General features: G+C 49.4%; 1 protein-coding gene across 1 annotated transcript in view; it reads right to left on the bottom strand.

The window, feature by feature from the left end:
* LOC137893574 (low-density lipoprotein receptor-related protein 5-like) overlaps positions 1 to 26799 on the bottom strand; it is an 85159-nt gene that overhangs the window by 9839 nt on the left and 48521 nt on the right. Inside the window, exons 15-22 of the mRNA XM_068738985.1 lie at positions 24966 to 25114; positions 23023 to 23200; positions 4446 to 4642; positions 3334 to 3539; positions 2772 to 2962; positions 1633 to 1842; positions 1409 to 1534; positions 711 to 947 (exon numbers count right to left, since the gene is read on the bottom strand). Coding sequence (XP_068595086.1) covers positions 711 to 947; positions 1409 to 1534; positions 1633 to 1842; positions 2772 to 2962; positions 3334 to 3539; positions 4446 to 4642; positions 23023 to 23200; positions 24966 to 25114 — 1494 coding nt within the window. The remainder of the gene's footprint in view (positions 1 to 710; positions 948 to 1408; positions 1535 to 1632; positions 1843 to 2771; positions 2963 to 3333; positions 3540 to 4445; positions 4643 to 23022; positions 23201 to 24965; positions 25115 to 26799) is intronic.

The following is a 26799-nucleotide window of genomic DNA, read 5'->3' as shown; positions in this document are numbered from 1 at the left end:
TGGCTGTCCTCACCGACGTCTCTAAGCCGTCCATCATGGCTGTCCTCACCACTGTCTCTGAGCCGTCCATCATGGCTGTCCTCACCACTGTCTTGTAGACCTGTCCCTTCGTCCTATCACAGAGCACACCTGATACTTTCCTCCCCCCGTTCCAGCCTGCCTGCACACGATTCTTCACCTCCTTTCCACATTCTCTCCATCACTCTGCTCTGTTGACCCGAGGTACCTGAAGTCCTCTCCCTTCTTTACGTCTATTCCTTGTAGCTTCACTGTCCCCCCTGGGACCTTCTCATGTACACACATGTACTCTGTTTTACTGCTGCTCACCTTCATCCCTCTCTTTTCTAGAGCAGACCTCCACTTCTCTAGATTCTCCTCTACCTGCAGATCACAATGTCATCTGCAAACATCACATTCAGAGGAGCTTCCTGTCTCACCTCATCTGTTAGTCTATCCATCACCATGGCAAACAAAAAGGGGCTCAGAGCTGATCCCTGGTGCATCCCATTCTACTTAATTCTATTAAGTAGAATTAAATAGATCCACTCTATTTAATTATATTTTTTTCTCGTCATAAAGAAAAAAATATAATTAAATAGAGTGGTTACCAGCTACATGTCATATGGTGGTTGACACGTAGGGCTACAAACAATAATTGTGGTGATTTGAAGTATGCTGGAAGAACAACAATCAGAAAAACCAAAACCTACTCTCACAGTCCTGCTCATCAGAGTGGTCAGCACAGTCTGGTTCACCGTTGCAGCGTCTCTGAGCATCGATGCAGCCTCCTTTATCACACTGGAACTGGAAGGCAGAGCAGATGGGGCAGTTCTCCTCGTCGCTGCTGTCGTCACATTCAGGGAAGCCGTCACAACGCCATGCCATAGGAATACAGTCAATCTCTCCTGTGGAGCACGTGAACTGTTCTGTGGAGCAGGTGGGAGGTTCTGGGGGAGAGAAGAGACAGATGTGTAAAAGAAAGGCTGTTGAGAGGGAGGAGGCCTTCATGTGATAACAGCCTGTGCAAGAAGATGGAAATCTTTGGGACAGTGAAAAGAAACCATGTGGACTGCTCGTTACTGGGGAGCTATCTCAACACCAGTGGTCCGAAAAGTTCAGGGGTCAAGATCAAGATCATCAAAAAAAAACTGCCTGACAAAAATCCATACGGTTTGGTCATTCCTGTCATTTCGAGAAGTGTTATGCAGAACTTTCTGTATCTGCTTGACCCACTGTGTGACCGCGGGAGATGCTTTGGAGTTTGGACCAGTGTTTCTCAAGTATTGTGTACTTTTTCTTAATTACTGGTGGAATAATGAAAACATGATTACATGTTGAAGCCAGTTCACATTGAACTGTCTTCCTGTCTGTCAGCACATTGCTCATGGTGATGCGGGTGGTCACTCACCTCCACAGTGTAGCAGGTCCTGCAGTAACACTAGCTGCATGGGACAGGAGCAGCGAGGTGTGCCATCACCTTTAGCAATGCAGATGTGGGAGCAGCCCCCATTGTCATGGGAACAAGGGTGGGATGCTGAAAATGAAAAAAGACAGTCACTACTGAAAATAAAAGCACACAAGAATCCACCCAGACTGTCTGTGTGCTCATGTGGCAGTAACAGAGGTCCGTACCAAACTCCTGTGGATCCATCTCGTCCACAGCATGGATGGAGGTCAGGTACGATATCCTTCCTTGTATGCGAGTGCGTCCATCTCCAGTCATTTTGTTAACAACCTCTATCATCTGCTGCTGCCGGTCAATCCAGTAGAGATGATCTCCCAGAACTGTTAGCCCCATTGGCTGCAGGATACTAGAATCCTGGAGGACAATGCGATTGGCTCCTGGGCAATAGATACATGAAAACAGTGTACTGTTACCAACACTGATGTAAGTAGGTTATAATGATGGGTTAGGGTTGGTTTTGGTTGATCTCATCATGACTTTGGATAGCAACCAAACCATGTCAGTGCCTGCTTGCTTTACAGTTCCGTAAATTACTCCTTCTTCTTGCTTTTAAAGCCCTCAACAGCCAAGCCCCACCTTACCTTACTCATGATGCTGGTCCCAAAATGCCACCCTACTGTTGGGTCCAAAAATGTCCATAAGCAGACTGGGGGGCAGAAATGCTGCCTCATGGGTAGTGGGGTCTTGCGGTTAGCAGGAATTAACGTAGTCAAGGAATTAACGTGCCAGTTTCTCCCTTGTGCCGGTCTCAAGCCCGGATAAATGCAGAGAGTTGCTTCAGGAATGGCATCCGGAGTAAAAATTTGCCAAATCTAACATGCGAATCAACGTAAATACCGGATCGGTCGAGTCCGACATAGTCTTGGCAAAGCTACACATCGACTCAATATTAATTGCGGTGACCTCCGATTGGCTTAGATGGATGTAATTAATCTTACGGTATTTACGTTTAGCATTTGTCAGCTTATCTGGCAAAATACAAATAAAAATTAAATGAATTGTAAATAATTCATTGAACAATTGTATCACGTGTATTGTAGTAGACATTTTGCTGTTTTTGTATACTGTGTGTGAGCTGGGTTGAGAGGAGAGGGAAGAAAACATTTGAAATAATATGTCAAGTAATACTGGAGAACATCAATGAGTAATTTCTGGTGAAAGTGCAATCCAACTCTGTATGTGCCACTGATAAGATGATTACCTCACTATTACATATACTCTCTCTATTCATTATATTTAAAAAGCACATTAATATAAATTTCATGACACTTCATCCTTTGAACTTATTCTTCACGTGATCAATCACCTGTGAGGTCACTGCTCTCGATGCGTTTGAGATCAGCATCAACCCAGAACAGTTTTCCCGGTTTAGTATCCAGAGCCAGAGCGACTGGTCGGATCAGACCAGTGGTGAACAGCGACTCTCTCTCTGTCCCATCCAGGCTGGCTCCTTCGATCTTAGCTGAGCGCTCCTGCACAGTGGTGAAGTACATGTACCTGCAGGAGGAGATACAGACCTGTATCCATGTCCTGACCTACGATACTTGTTTGAAACAAACCTTTATTTGACAGAATCAACTGTATCCCAGAAAGGACCATTAAGAGTGTATCCTCAGACACAGATGACCCCTAGAGGAGGCAAACCTTCTATCACGGGTGGATGTGGGGGAAGTGGCAAATATAAGTTCACGCAATGTGTAACAAAATAAGCTAAAAGAAACAAACAATTGCACAACTTTACGATGCTTTCAAAACGGGTGAGATATGGTTGGTTGAGATATAGAATAACCATTATGTAGCTATGGATGCAAGGCCATGCCCATGAGTAACCCCGGGCCCCGTTGTTAGGGCAAACACAATGAGCTCACCCTTTTTCAGCATTGACCACGATGGCCCGTGGCTTGTCAGTGTCATCCTTCAGGACCATGCCCACGGCGTGTCCATCCATCCTCTGGACATTGATGCTGTTAGTTGTTTCACAGGTCCAGTAGATGTGGCGGCTGTAGATGTCCAGGCTCAGGTCATGAAGCTGGTTGTCTGATGACTGAGCGCTGCTGCTCACTATCATGGAAGCCTAGATGTCAAAGCAGTAAGGTCATAAAAGGTCACAGTTGGATTTTTCCTTGAAGTTAGCCAATTTGTTTAATAGCATATTTATACACGCCTCATTTAACTTCTATACATTTTAGCACTGAAGAGTGCTAAAATTAATTTTTTTTGCCACAAAGTGGTGCAGCAGCAGATACATTCACACAGGCCATGTGGGTAAACGTCTTGCCCAAGGACACAACGAAAGCATACACGTGCCGGAGCCAAACCGCCAACCTCTCGATCATAGGACTACGCGCTCAACCACCTGCGCCATAGTCGCCTGAGTAGACTGCTTCTGACACCAATAGGCTATGCTACTGCTAAAAGTAGCATCTCTTATTGTAATCTGCTTTTTCCCATCCATGGATTGTGCTGAACAGCTGTGACCCCTCGCTCTCTCCTCCTCTACTCTCTAACCGGAGGCCTGCATGAAGCGAATCACTGGTGAAACATGGCTGTTGTCTCGTTCAGCCACGAACGCCTATCTGTGAAGAACAAGCCGTGTAAAGTGGGATTTTTCCAGGCAACAGTCAGTCATCTACTTTTTCAAGATGGAGATAACATTTGTTTCCAATTTACAGTTGTCATATTATTGTGTATATATATACATATACATATTGGGGCAGTAAAGCCAAAGCTGGGTGCATGGCTTTTGGATCATCATAGCGTTTGTTACGGTGCTGTTCCGAGCACAGAACTCGCTGCAGGAAATGTTTGACGCTGTAGTTAGATAGGCTCTATCTTCTAAAGAAGGCTGGCCTAGAGCAACTCAACAATATTAATAAAGTGTTAACTAATTGTTTCTTTCCATGAGCGTAGCAGACGATAGTCAAAGTTAACCTCCACTACCACCCATTTGTAACAGTGTGAGATTCAGGGCTACTTTTACCATGGCTCCATCATCTCTGGCCCTCCGTATGTTCTGTCGTCCATCAAGCCAGTAGACAAACTGTTCCAGCGGGTCATAATTGACAGCTCGGACATTCCTCAAGACGTGGATGGGCAGGATGATGTCAGGACTCTGCTCTCCCAAAACCATTCTGCTGATGCTGGCCTTCTGACTGAAAAGCAGGAACCTAGAGGGTGCTGCAGACAGAAAGCAAAGAGGGAGTGAAACCTAGAGGGCGCTGCAGACAGGAAAACTCTGTAAACTCTGAGATGCTCTGCAAGAAAGGCCAGCAGCGACTCTTCTGTCTGAGGAAACTCGCTAAATTCCAGGTGGACAGGAGCCTGATGAAGATGTTCTACTGTGCCTTCATCGAATCAGTCATCACGTTCTCTGCTATCTGTTGGTATGGTAACCTCGCCATCAAGGACAAAAACTGCCTTAGAAACATCGTCCGTGTGGCATCGAAGGTAGCCGGGGTGAACTTCAGCAGTCTGGATGAAGTTTTTCAGCTTCACCTGCTGAAGAAAGCGAAGTCGATTCGCAGGGACGAAAATCATCCCCTAAATCAGGAATACCAGCTTCTCCCATCAGGTGTTCGACTGGCACTCCCCCCGGTCACTAGAAACAGATATAAATTCTCCTTTGTCCCACTCTCCATCAGGGCCCTGAACGCCGCAGAAAAGAGGTGACCCCGCTAGTATACCTATATGGAAACATTCTGCTCTATTTGCACTGTTTTTATTGTGTACTATATGTTGGGGTTCAGGGGGTTTTTGGTTTCATTCATTCTCCCCTCTCCCTCTCTCTCTCGACAGGGGGCGTGGCAGAGAACGGAGCGGCAGTTACAGACGCACCTGAAACCCATCATCCCCATTACCCCACTGCTTAAAGTCCCTCCGTCTCCACCGTCAGTTACCAGATCACCCGAATGCTTCCCGTACGTGTTTCCCGGTCCCGTTCCAGTTCCAGTCCCTGCGTTTTTGAAGAAGCCGTTCCGTTCTCTGCCAGTTACCAGAACCAGCTGAGTATTTTGATTTTGTTTGTCGGAGTTGATTTCCCGACCAGCTGTTGTTTCTGCACTTTTGTTTGGCTGTGATTTCGCGTTGTTTTCTTGCTAGGACGTTCCAGCCCGTCCACCCCCTCAGTACAGTTTTGACTGAGTGTTTTGTGTTTTTGGGAACAATTAAAGACTATATTTTGGTTTCCCAACTCGGTCTCCGCATTTTTGGGGTCTGGCTCTGCTCCTTGGCCCTACGGGACACGACAGAGTGATCTGGTCATCATGGACCCCGCGGAGTCGGACAGAATCCACCACGCCCTGTCTACCCAAGGTGCCTTGGTAGGACGGCGTGAGCAGGCCATTAATGAGATCCTGGCGGCGCTTCAGGGCTTATCGGCCGGTGTCGCTCAGCTCACCCAGGCGGTTACCCAAGGACCTGCCACCGCCTCGGGGGGAGCCCCAGCCCCGTCTCCCCCTGCGCCAGCCCCAGTGAACCCTCAGTACCGCGAACCAAACATTCCGGCTCCCGCCCGGTACTCAGGGGAGATGGGCACCTGTGGACAATTCCTGTACCAGTGCTCCATCGTTTTTGATCAGCAGCCGTTTACGTACGCCACGGAAGGAGCCAAGGTAGCGTACGTGAAGAGCCTGCTGTCGGGCCAAGCCTCGGCGTGGGCGTTGGCCGTCTCCGGCGCCGACTCACCCGTTACGCGCTCTTACCATTCGTTTGTGTCCGAGTTGCGGAGGGTTTTTGACCATCCAGTCAGGGGGAGACAAGCAGGCAGCCGGCTCATTGCCCTCAAGCAGGGCACCGCCTCTGTCGCGGACTACGCCGTAGACTTCCGGGTGTTGGCGGCGGACAGCCACTGGAACGAGGACGCGCTACAGAGCGCGTTCTGTCACGGCTTAGCCGGCTACATCAAGGACGAGCTGGCGGCGCGTGACGAGTCCGAGACATTAGAGAAACTGATCTCGCTGTCCATCCGCCTGGATAACCGGTTGCAGCAGAGAAGGAGGGAGCGGACAGGAGAACAACGCGCCTCAGCCCCCCCAGCAGCCGACAGGACCGCGATGCGCAACGTGCCAGCCCCTGCCCGTCCAGCAAGCCCGGCAAGCGTCTCTCCAGCGACTGAGGAACCCATGCAGTTGGGGAGGTCCCGGCTCTCCAACGTGGAACGGGAACGCCGCCATCGCCAGAACCTGTGCTTGTGTTGTGGGGAACCCGGCCACTTCCTCGCCACCTGCCCACAACGCCCGGGGACCCGAGCCCAGCAGCCACCCAAGGGCGCCACCTGGAGCCACGCTGCATCGGTGACGGGGCCCTCTGGCAGGATCCACGTACAAGGTACGATTCAGGGCCACGAGAGCTCGCTGCCGATCCACGCCCTAGTGGACTGCGGGGCGGATGCAAATTTCATAGACACCGAACTATGCGCTCAGACTAACATTCCGCTGGAAGAACTACCACAACCGTTGAAGGTCTACGCGCTCGATGGTCTACGACTCACCCTTGTCACGCACCGCACTGCTCCGATAAATCTTCTACTCTCCGGTAATCACCGGGAGAACATTTCATTTTTTGTTATTCCGTCACCCTCGTCACCATTGGTTTTGGGCCTACCGTGGCTGAGGCTTCATAACCCACACATAGACTGGTCTGCTTCCGCTATAACGAACTGGAGCACATTTTGTCATTCCCATTGTCTGCGTTCAGCTACTCCTTCTAGAGGCCGGTCTCCCACTCACACCCCTGAACCCGTCGACCTGTCTGGTGTTCCCTCGGTATACCATGACCTCCAGGAGGTCTTCAGCAAGGCCAGGGCTGTCTCTCTGCCCCCGCATCGCCCTTATGACTGTGCCATTGACCTGCTCCCAGGCTCCCCTCTCCCCTCCAAAAGGCTGTATAATGTGTCAAAGCCGGAGAGGGAAGCCATGGAGACCTATATCTCTGAGTCGTTGGCGACGGGCCTTATTCGTCCTTCTTCTTCTCCCGTGGGTGCGGGTTTCTTTTTTGTGGAGAAGAAGGACAAGACACTACGTCCCTGCATAGACTTCCGGGGACTTAACGACATCACGGTGAAGAATAAGTACCCGCTCCCCTTAATCGACTCAGCATTTGGTCCCCTCCATCAGGCCTCCGTGTTCACAAAATTGGATCTCCACAACGCGTACCACCTTGTCCGTATCAGGGAGGGGGACGAGTGGAAGACCGCCTTCAATACCCCATTAGGCCATTTTGAATACCAGGTTATGCCATTTGGCCTTACAAACGCCCCGGCCGTTTTCCAGGCTCTGATTAACGATGTGTTCCGTGATATGTTAAATCAGTTTCTGTTTGTGTATCTTGACGACATCTTGATATTTTCTCAGACTGAGCAAGAACATGTACAACACGTGAGGCTGGTTCTGCGGAGGTTGCTGGAGAACAAGTTATTTGTAAAAGCAGAGAAATGTGATTTTCATACTGAATCTGTGAGTTTCCTAGGCTTCATCCTCGAGAAGGGTCAACTTAAGGCCGACCCCGCTAAGATCCAGGCAGTGGCTGACTGGCCACAACCCGAATCCAGAAAGCACCTCCAGAGGTTTTTAGGGTTTGCGAACTTTTACAGACGCTTCATTAGGAACTACAGCCAGGTGGCAGCTCCCCTAACTAGACTCACCTCTGTCAAAAGCCCGTTTGTGTGGTCACCCGCAGCTCACTCAGCTTTCCAACGCCTGAAGGCGTTATTTACCACGGCACCTGTGCTGTCGCACCCAGAACCATCGTTGCAGTTTGTAGTCGAGGTGGATGCGTCAGACACGGGCGTCGGGGCAGTCCTGTCCCAACGCTCCCCTCAGGACCAGGAGATGCACCCGTGTGCCTATTTCTCCCGTCGGCTTACGGCTGCCGAGAGGAACTATGACGTGGGGAATCGCGAGCTGCTGGCCGTGGTGTTAGCCCTCCAGGAGTGGCGTCACTGGCTGGAGGGCTCCGCACATCCCTTCATTGTATGGACAGATCACAAGAATCTGTCGTATCTACAGACCGCCCGCCGTCTAAACTCGCGCCAAGCTCGGTGGGCTTTATTCCTTGACCGCTTCAATTTCACGTTGACTTATCGTCCAGGAACCAAAAGCCCGACGCCCTCTCCCGGCAGTTCTCACCCTCTGCGGAAGAGGTCGTGGTGGAGACCATCCTTCCTTCCTCCTGCGTGGTGGGGGCTGCCAGGTGGGAGATTGAGCGGTTGGTCCGGGAGGCACTGGGGGATCAGCCTGTCCCGGAGGCCTGCCCCGGTAACCGTATGTTCGTCCCGCCAGCAGCCCGGTCCTCCGTGCTCCAGTGGGGGCACATGTCCAAGATCGCCTGCCACCCTGGGAGCCGCCGGACCCTCACCCTCCTGCAGCAGAGATTCTGGTGGCCCGGGATGACTGCTGACGTCCGGGAGTTTGTCTCTGCCTGCTCCGTCTGTGCCCGCAACAAAGCTTCCCACCGGGCACCCGCTGGCTTACTCCGTCCGCTGCCGGTACCGCATCGCCCTTGGTACCACATCGCCATGGACTTTGTCACCGGCCTTCCACCTTCTCGCGGCCATACAGTCATTCTGACAATTGTGGACCGCTTCTCGAAGGCGGCTCACTTCATCCCTCTTCCCAAGCTCCCTTCCGCTTTGGAGACGGCCGAACTCCTCACCCTTCATGTCTGCAGGCTCCATGGAATTCCGATGGACATTGTCTCTGACCGAGGCCCTCAGTTTGTGTCCCAGGTCTGGAGGACGTTCTGTCGCTCTCTGGGGACCTCGGTCAGCCTATCCTCTGGGTACCATCCCCAGACCAACGGCCAGGCGGAGCGGGTCAACCAGGACCTCGAGGCGGCTCTCCGGTGCGTGTCGGCCCAAAGTCCTGCTTCCTGGGTCACTCACCTGCCATGGGTGGAGTATGCCCACAACTCCCTGGTCAGCTCGGCCACTGGTATGTCCCCGTTTATGGTCTCTTTGGGGTTCCAGCCCCCTTTGTTTCCTGCCCAGGAGGAAGAGGTCGCAGTCCCCTCTGTCCAGGAGCACCTCCGACGTGTCTGGCGCGAGGCCCGGGAGGCCCTTGTGCGGACCGCAGCCCGCAATCAGCAGATGGCAGATCGCCATCGCACCCCAGCCCCTCTCTATCAGCCGGGTCAGAAGGTTTGGCTGTCCTCCCGCGACCTTCCTCTGCAGTCGGTGGGTAGGAAGCTTGCCCCCAGATACATTGGCCCGTACGAGATTGATGAGATCATAAACCCCAGTGCGGTGCGGCTTAAGTTGCCGGCTGCGCTGCACGTTCACCCCGTGTTCCACGTCTCCCTTCTGAAGCCGGTGGCCGACAGCGATTTGTGCCCGCCGGCCGTGCCCCCTCCGCCCGCCCGGCTCATTGATGATCATCCCGCCTACACCGTCCGCCGGCTATTGGATGTCCGCCGGCGTGGCCGGGGGTTCCAGTACCTGGTGGATTGGGAGGGGTATGGTCCGGAGGAGCGGTCGTGGGTTGCGCGGCCTTTGATTTTGGACCCTGACCTCCTCACTGCGTTCTATAGGGAGTTTCCGGACAAGCCGGGTAGGCCGCCGGGTGGCGGCCGTTGAGGGGGGGGTACTGTTGGGGTTCAGGGGGTTTTTGGTTTCATTCATTCTCCCCTCTCCCTCTCTCTCTCGACAGGGGGCGTGGCAGAGAACGGAGCGGCAGTTACAGACGCACCTGAAACCCATCATCCCCATTACCCCACTGCTTAAAGTCCCTCCGTCTCCACAGTCAATCACCAGATCACCCGAATGCTTCCCGTACGTGTTTCCCGGTCCCGTTCCAGTTCCAGTCCCCGCGTTTTTGAAGAAGCCGTTCCGTTCTCTGCCAGTTACCAGAACCAGCTGAGTATTTTGATTTTGTTTGTCGGAGTTGATTTCCCGACCAGCTGTTGTTTCTGCACTTTTGTTTGGCTGTGATTTTGTGTTGTTTTCTTGCTAGGACGTTCCAGCCCGTCCACCCCCTCAGTACAGTTTTGACTGAGTGTTTTGTGTTTTTGGGAACAATTAAAGACTATATTTTGGTTTCCCAACTCGGTCTCCGCGTTTTTGGGGTCTGGCTCTGCTCCTTGGCCCTACGGGACACGACACTATATTTATCATCCTTTACCCTGATGCTGCTCTAACTTGTCATCTGTGCCGTATATGTCCCTTAACTGTGTCTCGCGTGTCCATTATATGTTTAACTGTGTCTTGAGTGTCCGCTATATGTTGTGGAAAATGTGTATATGCTGTAAAACAAATTGCCCTCCGAGGGACGAATTCAATAAAAGTGAAGTGAAGGAAGCAAAGAGGGAGTGAAACCTAGAGGGCGCTGCAGACAGAAAGCAGAGAGGGAGTGAAACCTAGAGGGCATGTAGCGTGGACATATTGACAAATATAAAGACAAACAAGCAACAGCCAGAATTTCAAGACCAAACATCCACACTTGGCTCAACAAGCTTGTGTCATCAAATGGCAGAACAATCTTTAAACGACAACGTGAGCATAGGAAGAAGGGAAGGCCTTTCTTGGAACCCACAACTGTACAAATGTCTATCTGTGCTGCTGGGGGGCTAAATTAATTAAGTCATGATCATGGGGAGTTCGGTGAGGCCATGGAAAACGGCTTCGAAGAGGTTCTGGACCACCATCCGGTGTCTCAGGAGGGGGAAGCAGTGCACGGTCAACACTGTGTATGGTGGGGATGGTGCGCTGCTGACCTCGACTCGAGACGTCGTAGATCGGTGGAGGGACTACTTCAAAGACCTCTTCAATCCCACCGACATGCCTTCCAGTGAGGAAGCAGGGCCTGGGGACTCGTGGGTGAGCTCCTCTATCTCTGGGGCCAAGGTTGCCGAGGTAGTTAAAAAGCTCCTCGGTGGCAAGGCCCCAGGGGTGGACGAGATTCGCCCAGAGTTCCTTGAGGCTCTGGATGTTGTAGGGCTGTCATGGTTGACACGACTCTGCAACATCGCATGGACATCGGGGGCAGTGCCTCTGGATTGGCAGACCGGGGTGGTGGTCCCTCTCTATAAGAAGGGGGACCGGAGGGTGTGTTCCAACTACAGAGGGATCACACTCCCCAGCCTCCCCGGTAAGGTCTGTTCAGGGGTACTGGAGAGGAGGGTCCGCCGGATAGTCGAACCTTGGATTCAGGAGGAGCAATGTGGTTTCCGTCCTGGCCGTGGAACTGTGGACCAGCTCTACACCCTCGGCAGGGTCCTTGAGGGTGCATGGGAGTTTGCCCAACCAGTCCACATGTGTTTTGTGGATTTGGAGAAGGCATTCGACCGTGTCCCTTGGGGAGTCCTGTGGGGGGTGCTCCGGGAGTATGGGGTGCTGGACCCCCTGATACGGGGTGTCCGCTCCCTATATGACCGGTGCCAGAGCTTGGTCCGCCTTGCCGGCAGTAAGGCGGACCTATTTCCAGTGCGGGTTGGACTCCGTCAGGGCTGCCCTTTGTCACCGATTCTGTTCAGAACCTTTATGGACGGAATTTCTAGGTGCAGCCAGGGCGTTGAGGGGGTTTGGTTTGGTGACCTCAAGATTGGATCGCTGCTTTTTGCAGACGATGTGATCCTGTTGGCTTTATCAAGCCGTGCCCTCCAGCTCTCACTGGATCGGTTCATCAGCCGCGTGTGAAGCGGCCGGGATGAGAATCAGCACCTCCAAATCCGAGGCCATGGTTCTCAGTCGGAAAAGGGTGGAGTGCACCCTCAGGTCGGGGAGGAGATCCTGCCCCAAGTGGAGGAGTTCAAGTACCTCGGGGTCTTGTTCACGAGTGAGGGAAGGATGGAGCGAGAGATCGACAGACGGATCGGTGCAGCGTCTGCAGTGGTGCGGGCTCTGCACAGATCCGTCATGGTGAAGAGAGAGCTGAGCCGAAAGGAGAAGCTCTCAATTTACCGGTCAATCTTCGTTCCTACCCTCACCTATGGGTCACAAGCTTTGGGTAGTGACCGAAAGAACGAGATCGCGGGTACAAGCGGCTGAAATGAGCTTCCTCCGTGGGGCGGCTGGGCTCTCCCTTAGAGATAGGGTGAGAAGCTCAGTCATCCGGGAGGAGCTCGGAGTAGAGCCGCTGCTCCTTCGCATTGAGAGGAGCCAGATGAGGAGGCTCGGACATCTATTCAGGATGCCTCCTGAACGCCTCCCTGGTGAGGTGTTCAGGGCACGTCCCACCGGGAGGAGACCACGGGGAAGACCCAGGACACGCTGGAGAGACTATGTCTCTCGGCTGGCCTGGGAACGCCTCGGGATCCCCCCCGGAAGAGCTAGAGGAAGTGGCTGGGGAGAGGGAAGTCTGGGCTTCCCTGCTTAGGCTGCTGCCACCGCAACCCGGCCCCGGATAACCGGAAGAAGATGGATGGATGGATGGATGATCAAAGAAACAATAAAGAGTGAAGTGATTTTAGGTAGCTGCTTCCTGAGTGCTGATGTGGGCCCTGTGGTTCAGTAGGCCGGGCTGCTGACTGATTGAGTCTCCGAACGCAATCCAAGATGACGCCTCCTATGGGCGCCCTGATGCTATTGTGCATCTGTTTTGTTTGTTTTTGTACGTTAATTGTGCGTCCGTGTGATCTAACACCTGTGAAGAGCTACTAAACTTCCACTCAACTACTCCTATGGATCTATTACCATCTATTTTTAGATTCTGCTGCGGAGTTGGTCCATATTTTGGCCCAGAGAGTGAGTCGTCGTAAGAGAGGAAAGTACAACGGCGAACTGATATGTCTTCGCAGGCGCGGATCTCGCACGGCCTTACCTGGCATCTTTCTCTCCAATGTCCGCACCCTCAGCAACAACATTGACGAGCTGGCGCTGCTGATGAGAAGAAATAAGAACTTTTCCTCCTCTTAAGTTCTGTGGCTTTGTGGACAGATCCCGGCGTGAGTTCGCTTTGTTCATCCTAGCAGCTGTTTACATCCCGCCGGCCGCCAACGTGCACGAGGCTCAACATGCACTTGTGGAAAACACCAGAGAGTGTTGGGGTTCTGGGTTTTTCCTTGGTTTGTTTTTCATGCACTTTCCTCTCTCCTTCTCTCTTAGCAGTGGGCGTAGCAGAAAACGGAGCGGCAGGGCGGACACACCTGTAATCCATCATCTAATTCCCCAACTATTTTGTGTTGTTTCTTACTGGACGTTCCAGCCCGTCCACCCCTCAGTACAGTTTTTAGACTAGTGTTTTTGTTTGAGAGCAATTAAAGTCTTTACTCTGTCTCTGCCTTTTTGGGGTCTTCCCTGCTCGTTAGCCCTACGGGACGCAACAGAGTGATCTGGTCATCATGGACCCCGGGGAGTCTGAAATAATTCACCAAGCCCTTTCTACCTAAGGTGCCTTGGTAGGACGGCATGAGCAGGCGATTCACGAGATCCTGGCTGCGCTCCAGGATTTATCAGCCAGTGTCTCTCAGATCACCCAGGTGGTCACCCAAGGACCTGACACCACCTCTGGAGTAGCTCCAGCCTCATCTCTCCCTGCGGCAGCCCCAGTGAACTCTCCGTATCGTGAACCGAACATTCCGGCTCCCGTCAGGTGCAGGAGCGATGGGCACTTGCGGAGAGTTTTTATAGCAGTGCTCCGTTTTTGACCAACAGCCGCATACTTACGCTATGGAAGGAGCCAATCTCCTAATCTCATTATGTCTCCTAACCTCATTGTGTAGCCACTATGCCATGACAATAAAGGCTTTCTATTTCTATTTCTAAGATAGCGTACGTGAAGAGTCTGTTGTCGGGCCGAGCCTCAGCATGGGCGTTGGCCGTCTCCGTCTCACCCGTTACGCCAGTGCTTTCCAATTATCCAATTATTATGCCCCCTAGGAAGAAAAAAACATTCTCCCCCCCCCCCCCCACTCTTGTATCCTTGTTAACATACAAAGAATAGAATAGAATAGAAATAGAAAGCCTTTATTGTCATGGCATAGTAGCTACACAATGAGATTAGGAGTGCAGCTCCGTCTGGTGTCTAAAACAACATAAAATACAAATGATAACGGAACATTCAAGTACTTGCAGGATGCATTCAAGTACTTGCAGGATAAGTTCAAGTACGTGAATATGAAAAAGAAAGAAATATAGATCAATTTACAACAAAGAATAACTTTATTCCCATTTTTTTAGTCTGCAACAGAAAATATTTGAACTGCATCAATTTGCCAGAATTGTATTTTTTAATCCTTAAACTACAATTTATACAATTAAATAATAAATTAAATTAAATAACATCAATAAATAATAAATTAAAATTGATCAGCAAAATTAACAAGGGGGAAATATTGAATGCCATCAAGCTCAGAAACAAATGAGTTCTGAGTACAGAAAAACCAACGAGGAACTACTTGAAAAAAGCAGAAAACTACGCAATGTGGTTAACAAAATGATAAAAAATGCCAAAAAGAATTTCTTAAATGAGAACATTGAGGCAAACAAAAGCAACCCACAAAAACTGTGGGAGGCCCTAAAACAATTAGGCTGCAGCAACAGACTCCAAACCAAAACCAGTAATATCTGCATTAACTCAAGTGGTTCGCTCCAGACCGACAGGTTGGTGGTAGCTAATTGTTTTAACAGCTTTTTCACCACTATTGCCCCCTGTTGGTCAGCAAACTCCCCCCGCATTCAGGTCTGTATGGTTCTGACCACATCCAAACTCACTATGAGAAGCTAGGTGCTAAAAAGGACACGTTCTCTTTCACACCTGTAAATACCGTTGATGTGCTAAAAAACTAATTGCCCTTCAACCTAACAAGGCCACAGGCCTCGACCACATACCCACCCGGTTCCTCAGAGACGCAGCTGTCTATCGCCCCCGTGGTAACCCATCTGATAAATGTATCCATCAATCAGTGCCACGTCCCACAGGAATTCAAGACGGCGCGGGTTATCCCTCTGTATAAAAAAGGGAACAAATTAGAACCTGGCAACTACCGCCCTGTTTCCATCCTTTGTTCCATCTCAAAGGTTATGGAGAGAATAATCCAGGAGCAAATCAACCGCTACCTCGCCGAGCATAGCCTGCTCTTTGAATTCCAATCGGGCTTCAGAACATCCCACTCCACTGACACATGCCTCATATATCTGACCGACTACGTCAAGCGTGAAGTAGACTCGGGCAAATACTGCGGCATGGTCATGCTGGACCTCCAGAAGGCCTTTGACACTGTTAACCATTCAATCCTATTGAATAAACTAGGGGCGATTGGGTTTGATAGCACATCAGTAAACTGGATGAAATCGTACCTTGAGGGAGGAGAACAAATGGTGGACATAAACGGAACCTTGTCCTCGTCCCTCCCGGTGAGCTGTGGGGTTCCTCCAGGCAGCATTCTAGGACCGTTACTGTTCCTCCTATACATTAACAACATGAGTGCTGCCTGTAACTGCAAATTGTTCCTGTTTGCTGATGACTCAGCACCCCTGATTTCGGGAGAGGACAAAGTGCAGGTTGAGGAGGCTCTCAGCTCTGAGGTCACCAGAATCCGTACTTGGCTTACGGATAACAAACTGTCACTACATCTTGGTAAAACCGAATCTATTCTTTTTGGGTCTAAACACTCTCTACGTGAGATAAATGTTAATGATTTCAAGGTCACAGTCGATAATACAGTAATCTCCAGCAAAGAAGAGATTACCTATTTGGGCTGTGTTCTTGACAAATACCTGTCTGGCGATAGTATGGCAACTAAGGTGATCAAAAAAGTCAATCAAAGAACAAGATTTTTGGGCAGAATGTCTGCTTTTGTCAACAAAAGTGCTCTCCGGACTCTTGCTGGAGCCCTCGTTCAGCCCCTTTTTGACTATGCTAGCACCTCCTGGTATTCAAACATCAAAGTGTCCCTGAAAACCAGGCTCCAAACCTCCCAAAACAAGCTGATTCGGCTACTCCTCAATCTGGGGCCCATGACCCACCTTCTTCCTGGACATTTTGCTAGCCTAAAATGGCTCAGGGTAGAAGACAGGGTTAAACAACTCAAAATGGGATTGGCATTTAAAATAGTCAATGCAGCTCTGCCCTCAGTCCCCTCAATCCCTGCATACCTGAATAAACACCTCCACAGATTTAGTGACACCCACAGCCACAACACTAGAGGAAGCTCAAACAACAACCTGATTACCCCCTCCTCTAAGACAAACATGGGTAAATCATCTTTTTACAATACGGCCACCCAAGGGTGGAACTGTTTGACTCCCGCCCTCAAAACATGCACCTCTTTGGCCTCCTTCAAAACGGCCCTAAAAATACACTCTCTCCGGATCAAACCCCCCCCCCCCCCCCTTTTTTTGTCCACTACGTTGCACATATTAATTGCCTTAGTAATTTATTGTAATTTATGTAATCTATTGTCATTCATTATCATTTTGCATCAGTGGTGTAATTTATTTTAGATTAATTGTTAGTTTGCATCGGCGGTGTAAAATCATTTTATTTTTATTTTTCTAATGTTACGTTGCATCAATTGAGTTATTGAATATTGGTTTTATTTTTATTTGTATTGTTAAATTTGTATTGTTAATTGTGGATGATTTATGTACGAAGGACTTTCAACGGAAACAAGACCGCAAGGGCTTTTTTGAAATGCTCCTCTTAGACAGGATGTTTGACTTTATTTGTACTGTAATACATGCTACTGTGTGACTGTACTTGTACTCTAACATTCTATCTAATAAATATATTCATTCATTCAACTAGGGAGCACAAAATATAAAACACTTTAACCTACAAAACCAAAATGAAAAAAGAATTGTGCTTTTAGCAAAATGAGGAAGTCAGGTCTTCTCCCACCGTGTCACGGTGAAGCCAAGCACCACGCCCCCCTTGGGGTAGCGCCCCACCATTTGAGAACTACTGCGTTACGCGCTCGTATCATTTATTCGTTTCTGAGTTGCCGAGGATTTTTTTATCACCCAGTCAAGGGGAAACAGGCGGGCAGCAGGATCATCGCCCTCAAGCAGGGCGCCGCCTCGGTCACAGACTACGCCATAGATTTCCGGGTGTTAGTGGTGGAGAGTCACTGGAATGAGGACGCGCTACAGAGCGCGTTCTTGCACGGATTAGCCGGCTACATCAAGGACAAATTAGCGGCGAGGCGTTAGATTATCGCTTGGATAATCGGTTGCAGCAGAGAAGGAGGGAGCGGACAGGAGAACAGCACGTCCCTGCCCCACCAGCAGCCGACCGGATGACAATCCGCTACGTGCCAGCCCCTGCCCGTCCAGCGAGCCCAGCAAGCGTCTCGTCAGTGACAGAGGAACCCATGCAGTTGGGGAGGTTCCGGCTGTCCAATGTGGAATGGGAAAGCCGTCGTCGCCACAACCTGTGCCTGTCTTGTGGGGAACCCGGCCACTTCCTCGCCACCTGCCCACAACGCCCGGGGACTCAAGCCCAGCAGCCACCCAAGAGAGCTACCTGGAGTCACGCTGCATCGGTGGCAGAGCCCTCTGGCAGGATCCACGTACAAGGTACGATTCAGGGCCACGAGAGCTCGCTACCGATCCATGCCTTAGTGCAGTGGTCCCCAACCACCGGTCCGTGCGGCATTTGTTACCGGGCCGCAAAGAAAGAACAACTAATCGATTATATATCGTTGTATCGATTATTAGCGTCTAAAAGGTGTTTTATTTTGAAAAACGACCGGATTTTCTGCAACGTAACAATCGCCTCTTGAAACGTTGCTAAAAAAAAACCCAGCCGTGAACTCGCGAAAATTAATAAAATGAAACAAAAGTCTTTGGAGAGCTTCTTTGCTGAGGAAAAAAAGTCCAACTGAGGAGGAAGAAGTGGAGGAAGAAGAGGAGGCGTTAACCTCCAAGAAGAGAAACCAGGACTAAGACTTAAAACACGATTATCAACAGCTGACTGGCTTTGTTAACAAGCAATGAAGGGTTCAAAACTGCTTCGGCACATAGAGACGAAGAACCCTGGATTAAAAAACAAGAATGTGGAATTTATGAAACAAAAAACCATGAAGGACAGAAGTAATTATTGGGACTACAATTTATGGTGAGTAGATATTTTATAATTATTAAATATGTATTTAATAGTTATTGCAAGTGCATAATATAAAGTTTATTGGTAAGATTATATTCCTCTTTTTTACTTAATTACCCCCCGGTCCGCGAAAACATTTCACGGCATGAAACCGGTCCGTGGCAGGAAAAATGGTTGGGGACCACTGCCTTTGTGGATTGCGGGGCGGATGCAAATTTTATAGACAACGAAACGATGCGCTCAGAGTAACCTACCACTGGAAGAGCTACCACAACCATTGAAGGTTTAAGCACTCGATGGCCTACAACTCACCCTTATCACACACCGCACTGCTCCAATATCTCTCCTGCTCTCTGGCAACCACCTGGAGACCATTTAGTTTTTTGTCATTCCGTCACCCTCTTCGCCATTGGTTCTGGGCCTACCGTGGCTAAAGCTTCATAACCCACACATAGACTGGTCTGCTTCTGCCATAACGAACTGGAGTATCTTTTGTCATTCCCTCTGTCTGCATTCTGCTGCTCCATTTGTAGGTCGGTCTCCCACTATCACCACTGACCCCATCGACCTGTCTATTGTTCCCTCTCTGTACCATGATCTCCAGGGGGTCTTTAGCAAGGCCAGGGCTGTCTCGTTGCCCCCGCATCGCCCTTATAATTGTGCCATCGACCTGCTCCCAGGCTCCTCTCTTCCCTCTAAGAGACTGCATAATGTGTCCAAGCCGGAGAGGGAAGCCATGGAGACTTATCTCTGAGTCATTAGCGACAGGCCTTATTCGTCCTTCTTCTTCTCCCGTGGGAGCGGGGTTCTTTTTCGTGGAGGACAAAACACTACGTCCCTGTATAGACTTCCGGGGACTAAACGACATCACGGTGAAGAATAACTACCCACTCCACTTAATTGACTCAGCGTTCGGTCCCCTCCATCAGGCCTCCATTTTTACAAAATTGGATCTCCGCAACGCATATCACCTTGTCCGTATCAGGGAGGGGGACGAGTGGAAGACCGCCTTCAACACACCGTTAGGCCATTTTGAATATCAGGTTATGCCGTTTGGCCTTACTAACACCCCTGCCATATTCCAGGCTCCGATCAATGATGTATTCCGGGATATGCTCAATCAGTTTTTGTTTGTGTATCTTGATATTTTCTAGGACTGAGCAAGAACATGTACAACACGTAAGGTAGGTTTTAAAGAGATTGCTGGAGAACAGGATGTTTGTCAAAGCTGAAAAGTGTGATTTTCATGCTGCATCTGTGAGTTTCCTATGCTTCATCCTTGAGAAGGGTCAACTTAAGGCTGACCCCACTAAGATTCAGGCAGTGGCAGATTGGCCACAACCCCCATCCAGAAAACACCTCCAGAGGTTTTTGGGATTTGCAAACTTTTACAGACCGCCCGCCTTCTCAATTCGCGCCAGGCTCGGTGGGCTTTATTCCTGGGTCGATTGAATTTCACGTTGACATATCGACCCGGCTCCAGGAATCAAAAGCCAGATGCCCTCTCCCATCAGTACTCATCCTCTACGGAAGATGTTGTGGTGGAGACCATCCTCCCTTCCTCTTGTATTGTTGGAGCTGCCAGGTGGGAGATTGGTGTGGTCCAGGAGGCACTGGGAGATCAACCTGTCCCGGAGGCCTGCCCCACTCACCGTACGTTCGTCCCGCCGGCAGCCCGGTCCCCCATGCTCCAGTGGGGACACATGTCCAAGATCGCCTGCCACTCTGGGGTTCACCGGATCCTCGCCCTCCTGCAAGAGAGGTTTTGGTGGCCCAAGATGACTGCCGATGTCCAGAAGTTTGTTTTGGCCTGCTCCGTCTGTGCCCGCAACAAAGCTTCCCACCGGGCACCCGCTGGCTTACTCCCACTGCCGGCACATCATCGCCCTTGGTCTCACATTGCCATGGACTTTGTCACCGGCCTTCCACCTTCTCTCGGTCATACGGTCATTTTGACAATCGTGGACCGCTTCTCGAAGGCAGCACACTTCATCCTTCTTCCCAAGCTCCCTTCCGCTTTGGAAACGGCCGAACTTCTCACCCAACACGTCTGCAGTCTCCATGGGATTCCTATGGACATTGTCTCCGACCGAGGCCCTCAGTTCGTGTCCCAGGTTTGGACATGGAGGACATTCTGTCGATCTCTGGGGGCCTCGGTCAGCCTATCCCCTGGGTACCATCCCCAAACCAACGGCCAGATGGAGCGAGTCAACCAAGACCTCGAGGCAGCTCTCCGGTGCGTGTCGGCCCAAAGTCCTGCCTCCTGGGCCGCTCACCTGCCCTGGGTGCCCACAACTCCCATGTCAGCTCAGCCACGGGTATGTCCCCATTTATGGTCTCTCTGGGTTTCCAGCCCCCCTTGTTTCCTGCCCAGGAGGAGGAGGTTGCAGTCCCCTCTGTCCAGGAACACCTCCGACGTGCCAGGCAAGTCTGTCGCGAGGCCCGGGAAGCCCTTGTACGGACCTCGGCCTGCAAACAACGGCTGGCGCATCATACCGCACCCCGGCCCTTCTGCATCAGCCAGGTCATAGGGTTTAGCTTTCCTCCCGCGACCTTCTTCTGCGGTCGGTAGGAAACTGGCCCCCAGGTACATAGGTCCTTACGAGATCGAAGAGATCATCAACCCCAGTGCGGAGCGACTTAAGTTGCCGCCCGCGCTGCCCGTTCACCCTGTGTTTCATGTCTCCCTTTTGAAGCCTGTTGCTACCAGTGATTTGTGCCCTCCGGCCGTGCCCCCTCCTCCAGCCCGGCTCATTTACGACCATCCCACCTACACTGTCTGCCGGCATGACTGGACGTTCCAGCTGTCCACCCCTCAGTACCGTTTTAGACTGAGTGTTTTTTTTTTTAGAGCGATTAAAGTCTCTATTCTGTCTCCGCATTTTTTGGGTCTTCTCTGTCCGTTAGCCCGACGGGACGCAACAGAGAGAACACGTTGGACCATTTCTACACGACGGTGAGCGGGGCCTATCGCGCTGTGCCACGTGCTGCCCTCGGACTATGAGACCACGTGGTCATCCACCTCATGCCAGCATACAGACAGAGACTGAAGCTTGCTAAACCAGTAGCAAGCACAACCAAGATCTGGACTAGCAAGGCTGTTGAGGAGCTCCGCTCGTGTTTGGAGATGACAGACTGGGACATATTCAGGACTGCTACGGACAACCTGGACAAGTACGGACACGTTGACCTCATGGATCAGCTTCAATGAGGAGCGCATTGTACCAACGCGCACCAGGGTGAGTTACGCCAACAACAAGCCCTGGTTCACGCCGAAGCTCAGCCAGATCAGACGTGAGAAAGAGGCAGCACGCAGGAGCGGAGACAGAGACAGCTACAAGGAGGTGAAGTACAGGTTTAGCAGGGAGCTGAAGAAAGCTAAATCAGTATATGCACGCAGACTCCAGCAGCAGTTCTCTGCTAACGACCCTGCAGCAACTACAAGCCCAAAGCCCCCCGAGCTGTGAATGACATGCCTGGTTGTGCAGGTCAGATCACAGCCGACCCTTCTCACCCTGGACATGGACTGTTTGACCTTCTCCCCTCAGGCAGGAGGATACGGTCCATCTGAACCAAAAACCTCCCTCCACAAGAACAGCTTCTTTCCCTCTGCCCTATCGCATAGCGCTGTAGGGCATGCAGTAATTATTTGTAGTTATTTTATGTTTCATGTTATACAATTCTTCGTTTGTGAATCCTTTCACTCACAATGGCAAATACGGTAAATTGATTCAGATTATTTCTAAAGAAGTAAAGAACAACATTAGTTACTTTGTATTCACTGTCATTTCTGGACCAATCAGAACAGCCCATTTTATTGCTTAGTTTCGAATACAGCAGCTGTAGTTGCATTGAGTCTGCAGGTAAGACCTACTGGAAACAACGGTTAAAACAAAAAAGCTTCGGACACTGTAGACTCCAGATAAATGAAGTATTTTTATGGAACAACAGACAATGACTTACACATATGTAAGATTCAAAAAAGAATCCTACACGTGGATCTCCAGAGTTCTCTTGTCTTGACTGAAGACGGCAGCTGCATCGAGAGCAGAACTATGACAAAGTGACTCTTCCAGAGGGGTCAGAAAGTTCTGCTTCTTTCAATATCAGAAATGACTGTCTTAGCCAAATGGCAGCAGCCATAAGTGATGAACCAAAGCTAGGTCCTGTTCCCTATCAACCGCGTATGGTCGAGCGTACTGCAGTTCATGCTAACTTGTTGAAGGAATGAGTTGGCAGACCTGCATCAGTCAGACAGCTGTGAGCTCTCACTGAGGGTGCAGCACTACTCAGATCAGCAGCACAATACTCGGTGTCCCCACCGTCCTGACAGAATGTCCAGAAGGGACACCGGAGCAGCAGCTTCATAACTCACAGAACTCTTTCTCTTGACTGTCATGTCATGTTTTACACTTTATGTTATTCTACAGTTCAAATCAAACTGAGTTCCAGTTCGCCTTTGTGTAATAATAGTTTGAATTTCTAATTATTTTTTTCAACATTCATGTCCTGTCTGCTTATTAACAACCACCCTCCCAACTGCAGGCAAACGATCCCATGTCCCAGCAGGCCAGTACTTACAGCTACAGTTCCGTCCATCGCTGTCCAAAGTGTAGTGGGAAGCACAGCGACACTGGGCACCAGCAGGTGTGGCGAGACAAAGGTGGGCACAGTTGCCGTTGTTATGAGAGCACTCATTAGTACCCTCCTGACGGGAGGAGTGAAACACCAGGATGTCCAGCATCAGCTCCAGCTGGCCCTGTGGGCCCAGTGACAACACATCATAAAGCTCTGTATAGCGCTATGATTTAACCCCATCAGACCATCCCTCTGACACAATGAGCCTGACTATGAATTGTAACCATGGAAATGACAAAAATGCAAATGAAGAAAGTTCCTCAAAAGTAAAAGTCATCCCTTCAGTCGTTGTTTGTTGCATCTACAAACATTTGTTGAAATATAATGAACAGATCTGCTCTGGAAATACAGATCCATGTCTACATCGTCTTCTTGAGGATAATAATGGGCTATCGGATTAAGCCAGGGGTGGGCAAACCTTTTGGGTTCTAAAATGTGACAGAGGGGCGGGCCAGGGGCAGATTGATGCAGTGTTTGCGTGAACTAATGTAAATGACATGTAAAAGTAATGAAAGGATTTGGCCTTTTACAGGGGAAATAAATGGAATTTTGTTGTGTGTTTGTAGTGTAAAAAGTGTAAAGCATATAATGACAGTTCATCTTTAAAAGGTCAAATGAATGAGGTTTAATTCGAATAAAATGTAATGATATAATTTGGACAAGTTCGGCGGGCTGGATTAAAAAGCCCAAGGGGCTATACCAGGCATGGGCCGTCGTTTGCCCATGCCTGGGTTAAACAGTGACTGGTGAGTGGATTATCTTGTTGCTAGTAATTTGCTGATAACTAACAGTGTTAGGGTGCGTTCCCACTGCGCCAAGAGGACTCTGTTCCTTTTGAAGCAAATTCCTGCATTTATAATTCGTTGAAAGGTCTGCGTTCCCACTGTGATTTCTTCACGAAATAAACTTTCGGAGCAGCGTCGCGTGGCTGAAAAGGGCGCTCGTCGATTGGACAAAGTAGAAGGGGAAGTCCCGCCCTCTCCCGTGTTTGTTTTTTTGAGTCTGCGGTTAACGGCTGCTGCTCATTCAAAGAGGGAAGCTCATTTAGTTCTGGCCCAAATCATAAATGTTACACAACGCTTGTCATTTCTAACAAAGACACAGTCGCTCGGGATCCGTAAAATTTCCGGATCAGTGCAGAACAACGGAATGAAAACTATCACGCTGCTGAACAGCTGATTCTCGTGGAGCTGCGGGGAGAAGTCGTGTCAGTTACCGGTGATACGTAGCTGATTCTGAAATAAATATTAAAGTATTATAATGCATATTTAGTTAATGAAAGCTACACACAGCGGTACATATTTCACCACTTGTAGTTTTTCTGGTAACTGAGCTTCCCCTCAGAGCAACTTGGAGTACTCGCTGTACTTCCTCTACCGGAGATGTACCGTGTAGCATCACTACGTACAGCTGATCCTGCCTTTGCTCCGCCCAAAGGAACCGAGACCCTTCTTTTCAGGAGGACTTTTTTGATCCTCTCCAGAGTCTGGATGCGCGTTCCCACTGGCCCAAACAGAGCGGATTATCCGAGGAAAGGAACTCTGGTCCGTTTTAAAGGGCGCAAACCGGGCAGTGGGAACGCACCCTTAGGATAGTATGTGAGAAAGAGATGAGAAAGGGTATTTGTGTAGGCAGCAGCAGTTTATGCGGTGCATGAATTTTCTAAAGTGTTTTATTTTAATATTAACCTTCTTTAGTATTTATTTTTGATGACATTTCTCATATTTTAATAAATTAAATATTTTAAGAAGTTTGTTACTTTTGACCAGTAAACCGTGAAGCACAGTAAAGATTTTTTTAAACAGAATCCATTTCGTCCACATCCTGTTTCAAAACTTTAAGAGAACAAAATGAGTAAATAGTTTTGAATCTACCAGGTTCCATACCTGCAGCACCACAGTGCGGTTGAGGCCACTGCGTTTGTCTGCCCGTTCAATGCTGCGCAGGTTAAAATCTGTCCAGTAGATAAAATCCCGGTACTGAGTCAGACCAAAGGGGTGAGGGAGGTCATCTATTATGATCTCCCTCTGAAGACCTGCAGAAGAGAAGACCACATCAGCATGCCTGATTCATTTTTAGCAACCACAGTCACGTCATCCAAGCATCAAGCAGTGTTGGTGCGTATTTAAATCAATAGTCATGATGCTAACTGGTGCTGTTAAGAGTTTGGCGAATGGGTGGCAGCTCCTCATGAGCAAATTTAGATTTTTGGAGGCTGAACATTTTCGTTGTGTTGAGAGAAAAACGATCTGTGACTGTGAGCGTGAGTGACGTAGTTTGTGAGTGGGACTGTGTGCGACGTAGTGAATGTGTGACGCCTGTGGGTTTGCCTGTGTGTGTTGAGGTGCATGGTAGAAGCAGTAGGGGTGTGGCCGCCATTTTATTTGAACCGTTTTCTCCTGTTTTTGTAGCGTTAGTTAGGATTAAGTATTGTATTTCTGTTTCCTCCCAGAGTGGTTTCTGTTTGTTGTTTTGGCCTGGGCCTGCCCTGAAGACATGCGTCCCATTTGTTTTGTATTTTCCACCTCCCTTTTGGAGTTTGTGTTTTTGTGTTGTTGTTTTTTCCAGCTGTTTATTTTGAGGATTGAAAATAAAACCGCTTTCATATCAACCAGTTCAATTTAAAAGTGTGTTCTCTCCACATTGTGCAGCTTTGCTGTCGCTACAGTCGCCCCTGCAAATGAGACGCACGCAGGCTTCTTTTACAGTCGTAAAAAAGCACTCCCGCTCCCATTCGTTGTGAAAGTGATACGTTTTCTTTCTTTTTTCTGCCATGTTTTTGGGGTAAGAAACTGCATTCTTCGCTGCGCCCGCTAGCTTACTCTCCACAGTCCACAAGCACTGGTTGCACCAGTAGTTCAAAGGTCAGTATTGTGCGCGTTAACCTTAGAGTTAACCTAAACTTATCTAAACTTCATGTATATTTAACATATTTTTAAGATATTGTCTTTTTTAAATCTATATAAATACAAGTGTGATTAAAAAAAAATAGCAACAGAATTAAATTAAATTTTAGATGCGGCTCACTATGAGTTGTGCTATTTTTAGAACAGGCGTGTGGTCGACTCATGTGGTCCTTGGGGGCGACCTGGTGCCCGCGGGCACCGTGTTGGTGACACCTGATACAGACACTTACTCGGGGTATTTAACTAAAACAGTGAGAGAAAATGTCTTGAAGCAAAGGTCCAGAAGATCATAATGTCTAACTATTTAATGCGATATAGATATTTAAGTAGCCTCATTGTATCTGCATGTAATCAATACCTGACTCTCAAATCAAAAGAATTCAGTACAATTCAAAAACCTTTTGACAAGGGTTAGGGTTATTGTCACGTATCATAAAATTCTGAACATATATGTATTACTGCAGATATATATAATGTTCCCTCATTAACTAAATAAAAGTAGGGCAGCATTTCAAAATAAGAGAAAATAAATACAATACAACCGCCCGCCCCCCCTCCACTGCTTTGTTCAGTGAGACTTGAGCTCCCGCTCGTCCTGACAGATTGTAAATCTGAATGGACTCAGGTCGTTCTCGTGCACATGTGGAGGCGCTCGTTGGTGAACCTGGAACAATGTTTCATTTTGATGATGTTCATTGTGGACAAAGAATGTTTAGAATGTTTGTTCAAAGCCTTTATGTATTGTCTCATGATGGCATTTCATTGGCTCTTTTAATAAGTGCCACGGTTGGCTGAGTATTATCACGTGGTAAAG

This window comes from Brachionichthys hirsutus, chromosome 5, assembly GCF_040956055.1.
Source record: "Brachionichthys hirsutus isolate HB-005 chromosome 5, CSIRO-AGI_Bhir_v1, whole genome shotgun sequence".
NCBI lineage: Eukaryota > Metazoa > Chordata > Actinopteri > Lophiiformes > Brachionichthyidae > Brachionichthys > Brachionichthys hirsutus.
Note: the sequence above shows the minus strand (reverse complement) of the source record. Positions and strands in the feature narration are given on the sequence as shown.